The sequence below is a fragment of the Solanum pennellii genome, chromosome 12 (assembly GCF_001406875.1).
Source record: "Solanum pennellii chromosome 12, SPENNV200".
In the NCBI taxonomy this organism is placed as follows: Eukaryota; Viridiplantae; Streptophyta; class Magnoliopsida; order Solanales; family Solanaceae; genus Solanum; species Solanum pennellii.
In genome coordinates, this window is record NC_028648.1 from 4,842,440 (window position 1) to 4,860,341 (window position 17,902).

Consider the following 17,902-nt stretch of genomic DNA (forward strand, 5'->3'; position numbering starts at 1 on the left):
GGGGTACGGGGGTGGGGAATGTTTGAATATTGGGCCGGTTAAGCCCAAACTCCCGTTTGAGAATCAAAGATGTTTTTGGGCCTTTCAGCAACATTTGGACCGAGGCGAGCGAGATTTAGAAAAGAAATAATAGATATGCATTAACGAGTATAGTATGACACATATCGTATTCGATTAATACATGTTGTATCACTTGTATTTATTTGTTCTTGTATTGGTTCAACATGTAGCATTACAAGTTATATTTGATATATACATGTTGATATAATTGTATCACTATTGTGTTGTGTGTCTTCATTCGCAAAACATAAATACAAAAATACAGATTGTATTTGATACATACAGGCTGATACAAGTTGTATCACTTGTAATGCTTTGTTCTTATTTTGCTTGTTGTGGTACAAAGCTACATGACTATACAAGTTGTTTTTCAATACATAGGGTCTTATACATTTTATATCTCTTGTATTTATCCGCTCTTATATCGCTTGTATTCATTTGTGATACAAAAATACAAGCTAACATAGACTAACTCATACATATTGATAAAAGATAATATGTCGATGCAATCATTAGAATGATACACGTTATTTTTTGATGTATTCGATCCTTATATTACATAATACAATTAATATATTGGATGACTTATATGCTATACTAAATGATATCTACAACTTTACGTTCACCAAATATCATACCTAAACTAACTTTAAAATAAAAATAATGAAGATGAGTTCGCATATGATTCTCACAATATTCTAAAGTAGTAATTATGCAATATCATAGTTCTTTATTTTAATTATCATCGATCTTACGTATTTATGAACTTTTATTATTCTTCTATCAACAATGCTAATTAAGAAATTCGACTAGTAATTTTGCCTAAAACTTTTTAGCAAGCCTCCAACATCAAGTAGTAGACATGTTTAGATATATACAATCAAACACTCACATCTTAAATTTCAAAGCGTTTTATAAGTAGCTCGATTTAGCACGAGTCCAAAATATATACAAGTCAAATAAGGGTGGCTCTTTTGCTCTATAAATTCTAGAAGGATGTGTGAGTAGAGACAGGTGGTAGTACTAGAATGGCACATCCAACTTGGACACAACTAATGTTAAGTGTCTTAATTTAATAGACATTATCCAATCACAAAAATTAAAAAAAAAACGTTATTTTCTAGGAAGAAGGACAATTCTTATAAAGGGACCCAAAAACTATACCAACAAATCTAATCCACGAAGAAATACTTTAGGATAAGATTTGAAATGTCACGACTCGACATGGTAAAGGTTACGTGAACTTTATTACTTCTTAATCGATTTCGAATTTAAATTATAGATATAGAGAAAATTTTAATAAAAGCTTTATTTTTAAATAAATTATAACGCGAAATTCAAATTCAATTGAATTTCTAATATGAACTCGAAATACTGAATGACAAATCGAAGAGAAAAAGAGCTTCATTACTCCCTCATAATTTAAAATAAGTGAGTTTTATAAAGCTTTAACATAATTGCCGATCTTTTAAAATATTCATTCTTGTTTTGATAAGATTATTAATTACTTTCTATTTCTAAAAAAAAACAATTTAAAAAAAAAAAAGCTTTTAGTTCATGTTTTTAAATATTTTTTTATATCCTTCCAATTCACTAAATAAAAGAGGAAGTGTTTTTATTGTTAACTCTTACATTTAGATTTAGAGGTAAAAGAAGAAGATTACAAGTAGAACAAACATGTAAATTGGATTAATTTATACGTAAAATTTTCTAATTTATAAACACTTCTAATGTTTAAAGTTTATCAAACACGTAAATAAGTTTAAAAATAGATAAATTATTTGAAGATTTTTCTTTAAGTTTGACGTATTTTTTCAAATACACTTTAAATTATCAATAGTCTTGGTTACTTTTTAAACTTGATTATTTAATAATTTAGGATAAAAATATGTCAAAATTAAAATAGTCTTTAATAGAGATCGAAAAATAACGCATGTAATTTAAAATAGTCTTTACATGTCGAGAATAACTTATAAATTGATTTGATTGTCTTAGCCAAACACCTCTTATTATCTAATTTCACCAAATGATTTTTTTTTTCTCTGTCCTATTTACATACAATTCATTTTTAAAAAACATTTAGGATAAGGTAACTAATTTAAAAACTTTTTCTTATTGCTTTTAAAAGAATGAAGAAAAAAGAAGCAGATTGAATAGTTGGTAACATCTCAAAATCTTGGTTTGCCTTATCAACTTATCCATTAAGGGAAGTGACACTTTCTTTTGGTATATCTTTTTAAAAAAGAAACTTTTTATAAGTTATTTGATATTTGTATTAAAATTTGATTAATGTGTTATGTAAAGTCCATTCAGGAGAAAGTAATCGTTATTGATAATTACTTTTGTATCAAAAATTTGAAAATTATTAATTTTAAAAAAATAATTTTATCTGATTTACCACGTCGATAATAGTGGTATATATTATTTTCATAGAGGCTCTAGAGATTTACTTTTTGTAGTGTTTGGAATATGAATTCCAAGCAATCATAATTGTTTTGTCTTAATAAAGCACCACTATGCATGCTACTTTACTTCTTTTTTTGTGTGTGAATAAATTACACTAAACATTCATATAATTGAACATTTATAATTTATATATTAAGGGTGTAAAATGTATAGTTTTGAAAAAGGCATAATACATAAATATGTCCTTTAATTTGGCTTCAAATTACATTTATGTCCTTCAACTTTGGATGTGCACAAGTAGACGCTTAAACTTGTATAAAGTTGAACAAATAGACATATATGTCCTACATGTCATTTTTTGTCCTACGTGGTGTCCTATGTGTATTGTGCTATGTAGGACTCGTGTGTTTATTTATTTAAAAGTTGAATAGTTAAAATGTCTGTTTGTGCATTATGAAAGTTGGAGGTCCAAGTTAAAATTTAAAAACAAGTTTAGGATCTAATATATGTATTATGCCTTTGAAAAATATTAGGTATAATCATAAGTAGTTCATAACTAACTATATTAAAATACAATTATTACTAAAAGAGAAATCAGAAACTATAATAAGCAAAAATCAGAACCTATAATAAGCAAAACTTAAATATATGAAATTTAATATTATAAATATTTTTGTTGAAATTTATTGCTTACACCTTTAATTAAAAAGGAGAATTTAGTTGTTAGTAATAACTCAAACTTTAGTAGAGTGTATTAGAAAATATAATATATGTATTAGATATGTATATTCATAGTACTTTATTTAGTACATTTTCATGTCATGTGTAACTAATGCAAGCATTAGTTATACACTCTATTGAGTATTAATTTGTGTATTATCAATATCAAAAAATTTTAGGCATTAGTAATACGCAATATTTTAACACTTACGTTAGATTAAATAATTGCAAAACTACCTTTAAACCCTCTTCATTTTCTTTGTTGTCATAAATTTTTGTTTTTATTTTTATTTTCTTTTTGGTGTCTTTTAATTTTTCGGTGTCCTTGATAGACTTTATGACCTTTTAAGTATTTCTTTTTTTAGAAAAAATAAAATAAATCAAAATTCAATATAATTTAATTAAAAAATTTACTAGTGTGACGATGACTTTGATAAAAAAATTATTTGTCAATTTTTCATAAAAATATCTTGACGCTATAATATAACTATTTAATATTATTTTTGAAAAAAAAAGAAGAAGAAGATTATTGATATTTTAGCAATTTTTTTTTTATTTTAGCAAAGAACTTTGTTGTAAAGGAAGTGTACAAATAAATAAAGTATGAAGGGCATATTTGTAAAAATATATTTTTCAATAGAATTATGCAAAATTTGTAATTTCTAATATATCAAATCAAACAATGTATAAGAAATAATGCTCGTATAACTGATGTAAGTATTACATTATTCTTATACACTCTACCAAATGATCCTTTAGTTTTCTTCTTCAAAGTTATCTTAGTTTACATTATTAAAAATATATATATATATATATTTTTTTTATATGCTGCAAGTGAATTTTTTTTCTTTTTTATATCGTGAATAAATAAAAATTAAATAACGTAAATATAATTTACATGTGTATGGATGTAGAGGTGCCACATGGATAATTGTTTCTTGAGAGGCTGTCGACCGTCCGCGGCGAATGGCATTCGTAATTCCACCAACTCAACCTATGTTAATGAAAGCCCATTTTAATTTTCTATTTTGGCTTTTTTCTTCTCTTTTTTTTTTCCATATACAAAGTTCTTTATCTTTTAAAATAGTTTACAATTTTTTTAATCGTTCATATTATAGATATTGAAATTTTATGGAAAATTGTATTTTTTGATAAATTTGGTGAAATCAAATTAGTCATTCATTTGTTTCTCTCATAATATTTAAGTTCACAAAGAGGTGAAAGAATGAGTATTTCGAGCTTGGTTTTGGAGTTTTAATAAATATACACAGTTCGATCGCAAGTCTGGAAGCAGGGTGTATATAGAGATTGCAATTGTGTGAAACTCTAAACTATGTGTTCAATTTAAGTGATAAGTGTCAAAAGCACACTCAGAAATATACCTCTTTTGAGTTTCATACTTAAACTATTGAAAGTTTGAGTTTCATACCTAAACTATTACTTTTTAGTTTGAGAACCTCTCTCTTTTATACCACTCTCATCATCGTATGTGTAATACACTCTCTGTATTTTATTTTAAATAATTCCCACATCACACTTCAAATGGACAAAATATTCAACCTTGACAAAAAATAATTAAATTATTAGTATTAGCTAAAAATTAAAAAATAAAAAAGTATTATAAAAAATAATATTTTCTTTATAAAATGTAAAATATTTTTCTTACCCCACACCAATTTTTAAAGTTTCTTATTTTGCTTAAATTTCTTTTATAAAAGTATTTTATTTTTTACTTCATCTCATCCCCCTCATCAAATACTAATTTAGCTATTATTTTATTTTCTTAAAAATATGATTCTACCCGTCCCGCTTAACCCTCTGCTTTCAATTTTTTTCTCCAGTTTTTAGATATATATATCGAAAATATTTTTTACTTGTCGCCACAAGACTTTTTTATCTTTTAGTTGTTTATGTTATATTTGGTACACTAGTAGAATTTTTTTTCTAAAAATATATGTACGTGCATATCTAACAGAAAATATATCTAACAGAAAATAAGAAAAACGTAAAAAAATAAAAATTAGGAGCGGAAAATCAAATAGGATAGGATAGATTTTTTTAAATAAAATAATATCGATTTTTATCGGGTGGAAGGGGGGAGGAGGGGGAGGGAGGATGAAATATGAAATTTTTACAAATATTTTATAAATTATTTTTTTTTAAAAAAAGGATGGTGATGTCGCGGGGAAGGGGTACATGGAGGAGGTGGTGGAATGAGATAAGAAAATTATTTAATTTTTTATATGGATAATAATCTTTGATTTTTAATTAATATTAATTTTTTATTATTTAATTTTTATCTAGATAAAATATTTTATATATGTGGAATGTCACGTGTCAAAGTTTTTTCATATAAAAGAGAGAGTGCACTGTTCACACCACTGAGGTGTGTTTCTCAAACTAAAAAGTGATAGTTTAGGTATGAAACTCACACTTTCAATAGTTTAGGTATGAAACTAAAAAAAAAGTGAATAGTTTAGGTGTGTTTTTTACACTTATCTCTCAATTTAAATCAAATTTTTGGAGACTATTCAACACTAAATCCTAATTCACACCTATATATATAAAGATTACTATATTTTCTTGAAAAGACATTTCAAATATTTCACATATTCACGAAATATTCATAGTAAATTCAATTCAAATTATTCTAGTTCGAGAAATACGCCACAACAACCTTTGGATCATGAATAAATCTTATGAGAGAAGAATCAAATGAGGAACAAATTTGTACACACAATCTTAATGAACAAAATAATATTTCATCATATTTTAATTGTAATTATAATTTATTTTTCTGTCACTTTAAAATTTATTACAAATAGATTTAACGTGTATGTGCAACTTGGTATGATTGGACGAATGAGATTTTTGTAACCATAATCAGATTTTGGATTTAAATTATAAAAATGAAAAGTTCTTGTTATACATGAAAACTTGGATTTTTTTTTTCATGAATCCAATGCAATATAGAATTAGAGATAAAATTTTTTGGTGAAATTATATGATTTATATATATGTGTGTTAGTTTATGTATTTTTAGGTTTCATTTTGTTTTTGTGAAGATTAAAATGTCTGAAATTTAAATACATATCTAAATATTAAAAAGTGTATTAAATACAGAGGTATGAAATCAAAAACATATTTAATAAAAGGCCTAAGTCATCTCCAGCCACTCAAAGTTGTCCGCATAATTCATTTAGACACCTCAACTAATCCTTGTGCCAATTGAACACTTTATTTGTTCAAAAGTCATTCCTATTAGACACAAAATGCTGACATGGAAAAAAACGTGTAATTCACTTTCCTTGAGCGCGTTAATTTATTAAAAATAATATTTTACATTTTGTGTCTAATAGGAATGACTTTTGAACAAATAAAGTGTTCAATTGGCACAAGGATTAGTTGAGGTGTCTAAATGAATTATGCGGACATGGAAAAAAACGTGTAATTCACTTTCCTTGAGCGCGTTAATTTATTAAAAATAATATTTTTCTTTTTTTTCTCTCTTAATTTATACCCCTAAGTTAATTTTTTTTAAAAAAAATAACAAAAATGAAGAAGAACAGTTGTCTTCTTCTTCTTCCCTATTTTTGTCTTCTTCTTCTTCCCTATTTCTATCAACCCCACCCCACCCCAACCCCCATACCTATACACCAGTGGTTATCTTCTTCCCTCATCATTCTAATGATTTCAAAATTCTTAGTATCAGTGGTTATCTCCTTCCCCCACCATTCTAATGGTTTCAAAATTCTTACCATTTTGTTTCATTTATAAATTTTTCGAAGAGATACTTTTCCCCATCTTTTTCTACCTAAAAAACGAGATGAAGTAAAAAGTTATAATTAATAAAAAAGCTGATGAAAAAAAATTGTCGGGTTAAAGATGGAACTGTACAGGGAAGGGAGGGTAGCCATTAATGGAGTTAGAGGAAATGTATGTTTTGTTCCAGTTAAAGGCAAGGAAGTTTAGGTTTTACTTTTTTTCTTCATTTTTTTTTACTTTAAAATAATTTTTATTTTTTTTACTTTATAATTTAATGCTTAAATAATTTTTTGGATTAAAAAATAACACATGTCATTATTTGATTGGTTAAATTGACATGTCAGCGCGAGTGTATTTCACACATCCTCTATTTTTTGTTTATTCTCGAAAAAATGTTCAAATGGTTCAAATTCAAAATGGTTGAAGTGTTCAATAGGTAGTACGTCTAGTTGAGGTGTCTAAATGAATAATCGCGACAAGGTTGAGTGGCCGCATATGACTTTGGCCTTAATAAAAAGTACTAAGATCTCAAGTTTAGAACCTTCAATTTACAACAATAAGAGATTGATTATCTGGGTCGAATTCATCGCACAAAATTGACTTAGGCAAGGTATTGCACAAGAATGAGATTTATACACAGAATAACGATTATAAATTTCTTTAAAAATATTAAAAAAAAGAACTAAAATCGCTATAGTAGCAGCGATTTAGTATTTGAAAAAATATCATAATTTAAGTAAAATCGCTACAAAGGCACCGATTTACTACCATTAAAAAAATTAAAGTAGGCAGGATTTACTACCATTAAAAAAATTGGAGAAAATCGGAAAAAAAATTTGCAAAAATTTTACTACACAAAAGTATGCAGGGTTATTTTTATGAGTGATTTTAAAAATAAAAATTAAAAAAAATAAAAAATTATGGAAATCGCTTCCAGTGCAGCGATTTAATTAAATTTTTTTTTAAAAAAATTGAAAATCGCTGCTAGTGCAACGATTTTATTAAATTTTTTTAAAAAGTGTAAAATCGCTGCATGTGCAGCGATTTAATTTAATTAAAAAAAAAAGAAGATAATATTGGAGCAGCGATTTAACTAAATTTAAAAAAAATATAAAAAAAGAGTAAATCGCTCCAGCTGGAGCGTTTTTATTAAAAAATAAAAAAAAAATCATTTAAAATCGCTGACTTGGCAGCGATTTAATTTTTTAAAATAATTTCAACAAATTTTGCTAAATCACTGCTACTCCAGCGATTTTACTTGTTTCGGTGGAAAAAATTGCTGCTATTCCAATGATTTTGCCGTTTTTAATTAATATAAAATTTCATTTCATATACTATTTTAAATTTTTTATTATCATTTTATATTTTTAAACTCCAAACTCTCATTTTAACATTAATTGATCATCCAATACAAACAAATTTATAAACTTAAAATCATACCATCATCTATTATAATTCGATAGTAAACCGCAACTATATCAATCACTCCACTTAATTAGAGCAAGCAACATCATAAATATCATTAAAAGTTACTAACTACCATATTAAAAAAATTCATATATAACATGTGTATGCAAAGAATAGTCACTGTCTTTATCTCAACATCAACAATTAGTTCACTAGTTGGCACCGCTTGTAATGATAAATTTTTTTACACGTTTCTTGAAAAATTATAAATTAAAAAAAAACTGTTGAATAAAATAAATTCAATATAGAAATTAGAAAGCATAGGCACATATGTCTAAAGGTTCAATCATACGTAATAAATTTGATATTTAAAAAAAAAAATGAACAAATATCCTCAGCAGTTATATTATACTACAGTCTTATTACTCCTTAATCTTATTTTATAAATAATTTTTTACTCATTTTCGACCTATGTGACACTATTTTGTGAGTGCAGCACGTGTTGATATTTTTTTTCAAGCTAGTATCACGTAGACTGAAAAAAGGTAGAAATTTATTATAGAAAAAGTTCAGAGGGTAATAGAACCTTAGTATAGTATAATGTGTCTCTAGAATTTCGAACATAAGTTATAGGGTACTTATGTGTTTTCTCTATTTTAAAAGATATATTAAAAGGTGGTTATCAACGATAACAAAGATAATTTAAAAATTAAGAGATAATTTTTCATTTTTAAAATTAGACAAATAAAATGAATGTTTATAATTAATATTATCAATAAGTAAAAGTGGACGAGAAAATACTCGTAAGAGGTTATTTGGCTAAAATAGAAGTGTTTGACCATAAATTCAAATATTTCTATTTTATTTTAAATTTATAAGATTAGAGTAGAAGATATTAATATTTTTTAAATATAAAATATTTAAATAATATTCATATTTTAATGTACTTATATAAGTTCTCCACTTCGTGTTCAAAATTATTATATAAAGTTTTTGACTTTAATTTATATATATTAGTATTCCTTTAGTCTATTTATTAACTATATTTATAAAGACTTTTTTATGATTCAAAATAAGTAGAGTAATTTTTTTTTAAATTAAATTTTTTCTTCATAAGTATTCCTTTTTATTAAATGAGGTGTGTAACTGTTTTATACTTTTTAGAAGAATAGTTTAATTTTTTTTTTTATAGAAACAATACGATATCATCATATCATTATAAATTTTATATTTTTGATGTATAGCTAAAAAATGATACTCATTCATGAACCTTCTAAAGTTTTGATAACTTTTCTAGAAAATAATTCACCAGCACGAGTTCCAAGTCTGTCATATAAACTAAAAATAAGTCATATTTTCCATATTTTAATTTATAATATTCTAATTTAATGTAACAAAGTTAATAAAACTAAACTTTGGTAAAAAAATTTACAAAATAAAAAATATATTTAATTAATATCATTCAAATCAAAATACTTTTTTTTATCTAATATTTGATCATAGGTTTTTAAATATTCTTGACAAATATTATTTGAGTGAAATTTCACCATGTGTTTGGCCATGGCATTTACGAAATATATTTCACTTTTTTAGAAAAATATGATTCATATCCATAAGTTTTAAAAATATCAAAACTAACCATAAGTTTGTATTACAAGTCAATTGGATCTTTGTTATAACGATAACAAATAGTATCCATGACACTAGAGTAATGTGGTAATTTTGAGTGATTGCAACAAGCATCGTTTCATACATTGTGAAGTAGACAAAACACATGACTTTGTTATCTTGAGTCGATTATTCATCATTTCCATCAATAATTATATTATCATTTCCATATACTGAATATTTAATCACTATTTTGGAATTAATGTAAAAAATTATGTAATACAACGTAAGTAACAACTATAGAGGGTGTTTTTATAAAAGATAAAAGTTTGAGATAAGCTTTCAATTTATTAAAAAATTCAAATAATGAGATTTGATCCAGATACTAGAAAAAACTAATGTTTGAAAATTTGAGATATTTGCCAAAATTATTGCCAAATAATGACAATATATATGGATAAACACTATTTGCTAAGTTTTTTCTCAAATATTATTTGAGAAATGACCAAACGGACCCTTAATTTACAACTTGACATTTATTGCACGTGACGCTCACGTGGATCCTTCTCTGTTCCGACACTTCGTGTCCCCACTCCCAGCAAACACAGTAGCTTGTTTGGATGATTATTATCCGTTTAAATATAATATTTATATTGTTAAATAAAAATTTTGTTTTATTTTATTATATATAACGATAAATTTAATTTGATTATATTATTACTCTTGCACCCATTGTTTGGTCTACGTTTATATATGAAATAAAAAAGAAGTATTGTGAAAACATTTTTACGTTTAATGTGAATTATTAGTTTTATTTTTGAATTATTGATATTTTTAAAAATATTCATATATTTGATTAATTGAACATAAATAACATGAGTGAAATATATTTTTAAATTCTTTTTAAACTTAGGAATATTTTCAATATTTCTTTCACTTTTTATTAAGAATTTGAAATCACTCGATATGTCATGTGATAGTTCGAAATGTATTTTACTTTCGTTAGTTAAGTAAATGATTGTTTTAAAGATTATCAATAGTTTAAAAGCATGAAAAAAATAATTTACGAGATATTTTCAATACACCAGATAAAATCAAGTACGATCAAATGGTTCATCCCACTTCTCTTCAATGAAAAATTGCACTGTTTATATCATACATATTAACCTCCGTTTAATTTCATTACTTTCTTTGTTCATTTTTGCTGTTTCACTCTCGAAATTTGAAAAATATCACGTAAATTGAGACACGAAGAGTCGGGATAGTAATATGTAACCGGCATCCAAACAGAGTGTAAACACAGCTCACTCGCCCAGAAATTCTGCAATTTTCTGTCACTGAGAAAAACACCAAAATCCTCCTTCATCTCTCTCATTCACTCATCAACAAGCTTTTTTCTTCTTCTTCAATGGCTACTCTAGCTAGACCCACCATCATCAATGACCTTCCTGATGTGATCCTTTCTAACATAATCGCCGCCGTCTCCGACGTACGCAGCCGGAACGCCGCCGCACTTGTCTGCCGGAAATGGCTCGTCCTTGAACGAGCCACGAGAACTTCCCTCACTCTCCGTGGTAACATCCGTGACCTTTTCATGTTACCCACTTGCTTCCGATCTGTTACCCATCTCGACCTCTCGCTCGTTTCTCCTTGGGGACATCCCCTCCTATCTCCACGCGCCACCGCCTCCAGCGACGATGCTGATTCCGTCCTCATCGCACACCTCCTCCGCCACGCTTTTCCTATAGTTACTTCGCTCATTGTCTACGCACGTAACCCACATACCCTCCAGTTTTTGCCAGTTCAGTGGCCTCAACTTAAGTATATTAAGCTTGTTCGTTGGCATCAGAGGCCTCAATTAGCTAGTGGGGATGAATTCAACTTGCTGTTTCAAGGATGCCCGCAATTGAGTTCGCTTGATTTATCTACTTTTTACTGTTGGACTGATGATATTCCTCCAGCTCTTGAATTGAATCCTCTTGTAGCTGGTAATCTAACAGTGTTCAATCTGATGAATGCTTCGTTTTCGGAAGGTTTTAAGACGGATGAGATTAGAGTAATAACGAAATGTTGTCCTAATTTGAAAGAGTTGAAAATTGCTTGTATGTTTGATCCTATGTACATTGGGTTTGTTGGGGATGAAGCTTTGGTTTGTATATCTATCAATTGCCCCAAATTAACAGTGCTTCATTTAGCGGATACGTCTACTTTGTCTAATTGCAGGGCTGATCCAGATGATGAGGGGTTTACGACTGATGATGCGAAATTTACTGTTTCAACTTTGATTGAGGTATTTTCGGGTCTTCCCTTACTTGAAGAGCTTGTATTAGATGTTTGTAATAATGTTAGAGATAGTGGTCCTGCTCTGGAAATACTGAACACAAAATGTCTCAAGTTGAGATCTTTGAAGTTGGGGCAATTTCATGGCGTTTCTATGCCAATCGGGTCTAGGTTGGATGGAGTTGCGCTTTGTCAGGGGCTTAAATCGTTGTCGATTAGGAATGTAGGTGATTTGGATGATATGGGGTTGATAGCAATTGGTAGAGGGTGTTCAAGATTAACAAAGTTTGAGATTCAAAGTTGTAAGAAGATCACGATGAGAGGAATGAGGACGCTAGCTTCTTTGCTTTGGAAAAGTCTGGTTGATGTCAGGATATCTTGCTGCAAGAATCTTGGAGCCTCTTCTTCGTTGAAAGCATTGGAACCAATACAAGAACGTATCCAGAGGCTTCATATTGATTGTGTGTGGGATAGTGTTGAAGAAATTGAAAATCTTAATGGTGTTGAATACGGATTTGATCTCAATAAGACCAATGGAGGCGAGGCATCAACTCATCCTAATGGATTTGGGGACACATTTGGATCCATGGATGATGATATCATGTTTAACAGGAATAAACGATGCAAGTACGGTTATGATCTTAATAGTGTTTGCATGGAAGACAATGGCCATGGGAATGGTTTTGGTGGACGGACATGGGACCGGCTGCAATATCTCTCACTTTGGATTGGTGTCGGTGATCTTTTAACTCCTTTAGCAGCTGCAGGTCTTGAACATTGTCCTAACTTGGAGGAGATCAAGATTAGAGTGGAAGGAGATTGCAGGCTATGGTCAAAACCTTCAGAGAGGGCATTTGGATTGAGCACCCTTTTGCGGTACCATAAACTTGTGAAGATGCATTTGGATTGTGGAGATATCATAGGTTACGCACATACTGCCCCGTCGGGGCAGATGGATTTGAGCTTGTGGGAACGGTTTTATCTCTTTGGTATTGGAACTTTGAATCTCATGGAGCTTGATTACTGGCCACCACAAGATAGAGATGTTAATCAAAGGAGTCTATCCCTACCAGCAGCTGGGCTGCTCCAAGAATGCATCACACTCAGAAAGTTGTTCATCCATGGAACGGCACATGAACATTTCATGATGTTCCTGCTTAGAATCCCAAACCTACGAGATGTACAGCTGAGAGAAGATTACTATCCGGCACCAGAGAATGACATGAGTACAGAAATGAGGTCAGACTCCTTGAGCCGCTTTGAAGCGGCTCTAAACAGACGACAGATTTGTGATTGATGCAAGGAACATATTACATTGTTCAATTTCCATTATCTAATTGCCCTTGTTTCATTCCTGATTCATTCAAGGAACAGGTACTGTTATGCAACTTCCCTATATGCCCCAGTTGTCATAGATTATATTCCTGCAATAGTAGTGTTGTCATATTTAATATCCAGATCTTCTGTATAGTTTTACACATCAGTTAAATTACGCATTTTGAATAAAAAATATGATCAACTTTGGGTGTAATTTGAGTGAAAATGGATGTATGGACTCTACTTTTGATCCGCAAAGGATGAGCATTTTTGTATTATGCTTCTAATACTGTGTATCTCTGAAATGAAAGAGATTTCACCAGTAGAGTGAGTGTTCAGTCTTGCTGTCATGTGTGAACGTCTTTCATTCAGCTTGGTTCAGCAGTCTGCATAAAAAAGATAACGACGGAACACAGGAGGTCTACATAGGCCTCTGGTATCAACATCTACAATTGATTTGCCAAAGGTCCTTCAGGTACGTCTTATCTTGATATCTCATCGGAAATGGTACGTACAAGCTAACTTGTAGCCATCCATTTCGGAGTTCCAACTGATGTAGAGTCTCACTCAAGTGCATCTATCATTATTATTCTCGAGACCCCAAAAAAATTACATATTTTGACAGTGCAATAGTTCTTATTCATGAGGAAGTAGAAGGATTAATCATATTTTCCAAAAAAAAACGAAAGAGCAGGAATTCTCAAAATTCGTATCACACATGCCAAAATGACACAGTGAAGGCCTCCTACGGGCTACGAGTGTTTAAAATGTACTAGGCTTACTTGAGGTGTTTAAGTGAAAAGTCGTGCCAACATTAGGTATCTGTCGATGTTGATACCTTCTGCTTTCTTTTAATTATTTCATCAAATAACAAGGAACATCTATGGTTGTTTCAATATGCAACACAATACTAGATTGGTGAAAATATATAGAACTGTTTTATAAGACACATAGTATACATTTACATTTGACAAGACCAGAGCAATATCAATAATAATAAACAAAAATAATTGCTAAGTGAACAAACTCTCCATTCCCATAAATTCAATACTCAGGGACTGGAAGGTCCTCATCTGAAGGTGGTGCCAAAATCCACTCTCCATTTTTATCAAAAACCATTCCTCTATTCTTCTCAATCCACCACGACCCTGGAATCAAGTAGTCATCTTTCAAAAATGACGATGACTTGTTCACCAAAGCTACACTCCTCTTCACTTTCAACTCAAACTTCTTATCTTCCCCGTTCCATCCCGCCACAACATGTAACATCCCCTGCAAGTTGTGCCAATCGCCCATGTCTTTTGAATTCTTTAAACTCGGAGACTTTCTGCTATCGATGACTAGCTCTATACCTGTTGAAGAATCATTAAAGTTGTAGGAAATCTTATTTATGTAGGATTTATTTTATTCATGTCTACATAAGATTATAGTCAAATTTATCTAGTAATACTTTTATGATTCTATTTGAACATATTCTGTAGTCTGCACCAGTATAAACATATGGACCTTAACCTATTCTCTTATAGCATAAAGTTAGTAGAGTGTTGATTTCTCATATGGTCACTCAACTACTATTATCTCCAAAAGTTGATTCAAATTTTTTCAACAAAGAAAGTGACTGTTAGTTGAGTGTGACGATATGAGAAGTCTAACTCAAAATTGTAATGATCTTTCCTTCAATACCTGAATTCACATACCCAAACAGAGCACTTGGGTAAAGGGTAATGAGATCAATCTTGTTCTTAACATGTAAAATATTCAAGTTTGAGAATTTCTTGATTCTTTCATTGAATGCCTTGTTCCCAACTTGTGGACTACCAAATACAATTGCAGATACTGGAGTATCAACTGGCACACCATTTTCAACCACATCAAATGATGCTAAAACAGCTAAGCTAGCACCAAGACTATGCCCTGTAAAAGTTATACTCAAATTCTCATCTTTATACTCATTTCTTAACTTTTCAATCTTTGCTTGAAGTTGTTCTCTTGCACTTAGTCTCGTGAAAGACGACTTCGGGTTACTTGAGACGTAGATCTTAAGCCACCCATCCATTACTTTGATCTCGTCCTCGTCCTCATCCTCGTTGTTCTTGTTGTTAATGCCTTTTTGGAGAGATTTAGGATGAAGAAGAGAGTCAGCTGAATCAGGACGAGCACCTAAAACGTTGACCCATTCATAATTCCTACTCGTGCCACGAAACACAACGTACACTTCCCTACGTCCTAGTTTACGACTGACTTCATCAGTCGTAACGGCTATATAGCCAATCCAATTAGACTCTCTGTCCCACGATTCGCGAGACAGAGAGTGGAGGAAAATGGCTTCAAGTGCACCTATTTTAGCAGTAGCATAGAGGAAGCAATATACTTTATAATCGGTAGAGGATTCGAACATGACTTTGTCGAAAAATGAAGTTTTACCATAACGACTGGTGCCACAATACTTGGAATTTTGGTCATTGTTGAAAGCATCGTAAGTAGCTTGACAAAAGTCACCGCACCGGAGAATTAGACGCCGGAGAGGGAGATTTAGAGGTTGAAGGAGGCCATCCCAATCTTTGCTCCCTAAAAGTTCATGCCATGTTGGTTCTTTTTCCATTATTGATGAAAACTAGTTGTTTGGTATAGAAGAAGATAATGTAACAAGTAAGGATTTAAGAAGAAATTTGTTCTATTTTCCTCCACATGTTATGAGATAAGAGTACATGTGAGTTTTGTTAGATGGTGGGACTGCTAGACGCAAGATTTCAAGTTTATGAATTTTTATGAATAATTTAGAGATTATATAATAATTATAATAATTGAATTTGCGATCAAATTTTTGTAGTTATTTAGTAAATTGTTGTGAACGTCGTAATATCTAGTGAGCCATATATGCCATAATGCAAACGAAAACAAAATTTCCACATAATGTGTGTGTTCTGAAGGAAAAAAATGGAAAAGTTGTGTGGATATGCTTACTAAATGTGAAACATGTGCCATACTATATACATTAGGCTGTATATATTATACATATACATATATTATATAAGAGTTGATGATCGATATATATATATATATAATTATACAAACAAGAGTTTGGTGATTAAAAGCACATTTAATACATTTCAATTTTTCATGTTTCATCCCTAGAACGATTCAGATGAGATCTTATCTGAATTATCGTCAATTATTTTATTGAAATATCAAACAATCAATTTTTCTCTTAGGTTTATTGTGATGGACTTATATGTTTTTGACGTAATTTTTAAAAGACAACTTTCACATATAGCAAATAAAAAATTCATATTTATATGCTATAGCAAAGTTTGCATAATTACGCTCCATAGCAAACATAGAAACTGTATAATTCGCTATACATATATAATTGAAGCAAATTGTATAAAACGAAGTGTATAAAACAAGAAAGAGAAAGACACTTGGGCAGAGAACTGTATAAAAACGAAGTGTATAAAACAAATTATATTATTTTAAGTGTATAGAACGATTATATACAATTTGAATTTGTATAAATGAGAAAGAGAGAAAGACAAAAGAGACTTGACAAGGAATATACAATTGAATCGAATTGTATAAAACGAGAAAGAGAGAAACTAGATACAATTTGAAAATTGTATAAAACGAGAAAGAGGGAAAGGCAAAAGAAACTGGGCAGGGGAGTATTTTTATTGTATAATTATAAGTGTATCGGACGAAAATATATGTACTTGCATATGTATATATAATTTTCTCACGCTTTATACAAACAGAAACGCAATTTATACATTTCGCTTTTGTTTGTATAAGTGAGAAAGGCGAGGGTGGCGACCGAGATTTGGGAGAGTGGCGAGCGAGATCTGGACAAGGGGAGAGAGGGGAACAAAAATATATGTATTTATACAATTTTCTCTGCTTTATACAATTAGAAACAATTTTTATACACTTGTGTTTGTATAAAAAGTGAGGAAGCGAGCGAGAGATTGGAGGAGAGTGGCGAGCGAGATATGGGAGAGAGGCGTCTGGCAATATTTTACAAACGTTTGCTATGGAGCACATTAAATCAAACCCTAGCTACTCCATTTATTTTAGGTTCTTAGTTTGCTATTATATACAATTTTCCCATTTTTAAATCTAAATAAGATATTCAGGTATTTTAATTTGTTTAATCCATTTTTAACTTGACACAACGTGCAAAAAATGTATTTCATCTTAATTTTAAATATATCACGTGATAAATTAAAATTAAAAAAATTATGAAAAAAGTCATTTTTCTAAATACAAACCAAAACAAATGTTTTCATGAAAGTAAAAGAGATAATCACAATGATCAAATTGCACCGGTTCCTTTTCATTTTTC

General features: G+C 29.8%; 2 protein-coding genes across 2 annotated transcripts; one reads left to right on the forward strand and one right to left on the reverse strand.

Moving 5' to 3' along the window:
* Positions 1–11,075: 11,075 nt before the first annotated feature.
* On the forward strand, positions 11,076–13,887 carry LOC107007259 (F-box/LRR-repeat MAX2 homolog A-like). The gene has a single exon (XM_015205795.2). It carries the CDS (start codon positions 11,375–11,377, stop codon positions 13,541–13,543), a length of 2,169 nt encoding a protein of 722 aa, XP_015061281.1. The 5' UTR covers positions 11,076–11,374; the 3' UTR covers positions 13,544–13,887.
* A 574-nt stretch (positions 13,888–14,461) lies between these two features.
* On the reverse strand, positions 14,462–16,301 carry LOC107007260 (phospholipase A1-IIdelta-like). The gene is made up of 2 exons (XM_015205796.2): positions 15,247–16,301; positions 14,462–14,915 (listed from the first exon to the last, which is right to left on the reverse strand). Exons 1-2 carry the CDS (start codon positions 16,163–16,165, stop codon positions 14,608–14,610), a joined length of 1,227 nt encoding a protein of 408 aa, XP_015061282.1. The 5' UTR covers positions 16,166–16,301; the 3' UTR covers positions 14,462–14,607.
* Positions 16,302–17,902: the final 1,601 nt, after the last annotated feature.

Excerpts from the sequence above, each read along its gene's own strand:
- LOC107007259 (XM_015205795.2), top strand. The coding sequence starts at position 11,375 with ATGGCTACTCTAGCTAGACCCACCATCATCAATGACCTTCCTGATGTG.
- LOC107007260 (XM_015205796.2), bottom strand. The coding sequence starts at position 16,165 with ATGGAAAAAGAACCAACATGGCATGAACTTTTAGGGAGCAAAGATTGG. Across the intron at positions 14,916-15,246 it reads GTTTGGGTATGTGAATTCAG|GTATAGAGCTAGTCATCGAT; the intron begins GTATTGAAGGAA and ends ATTCTTCAACAG.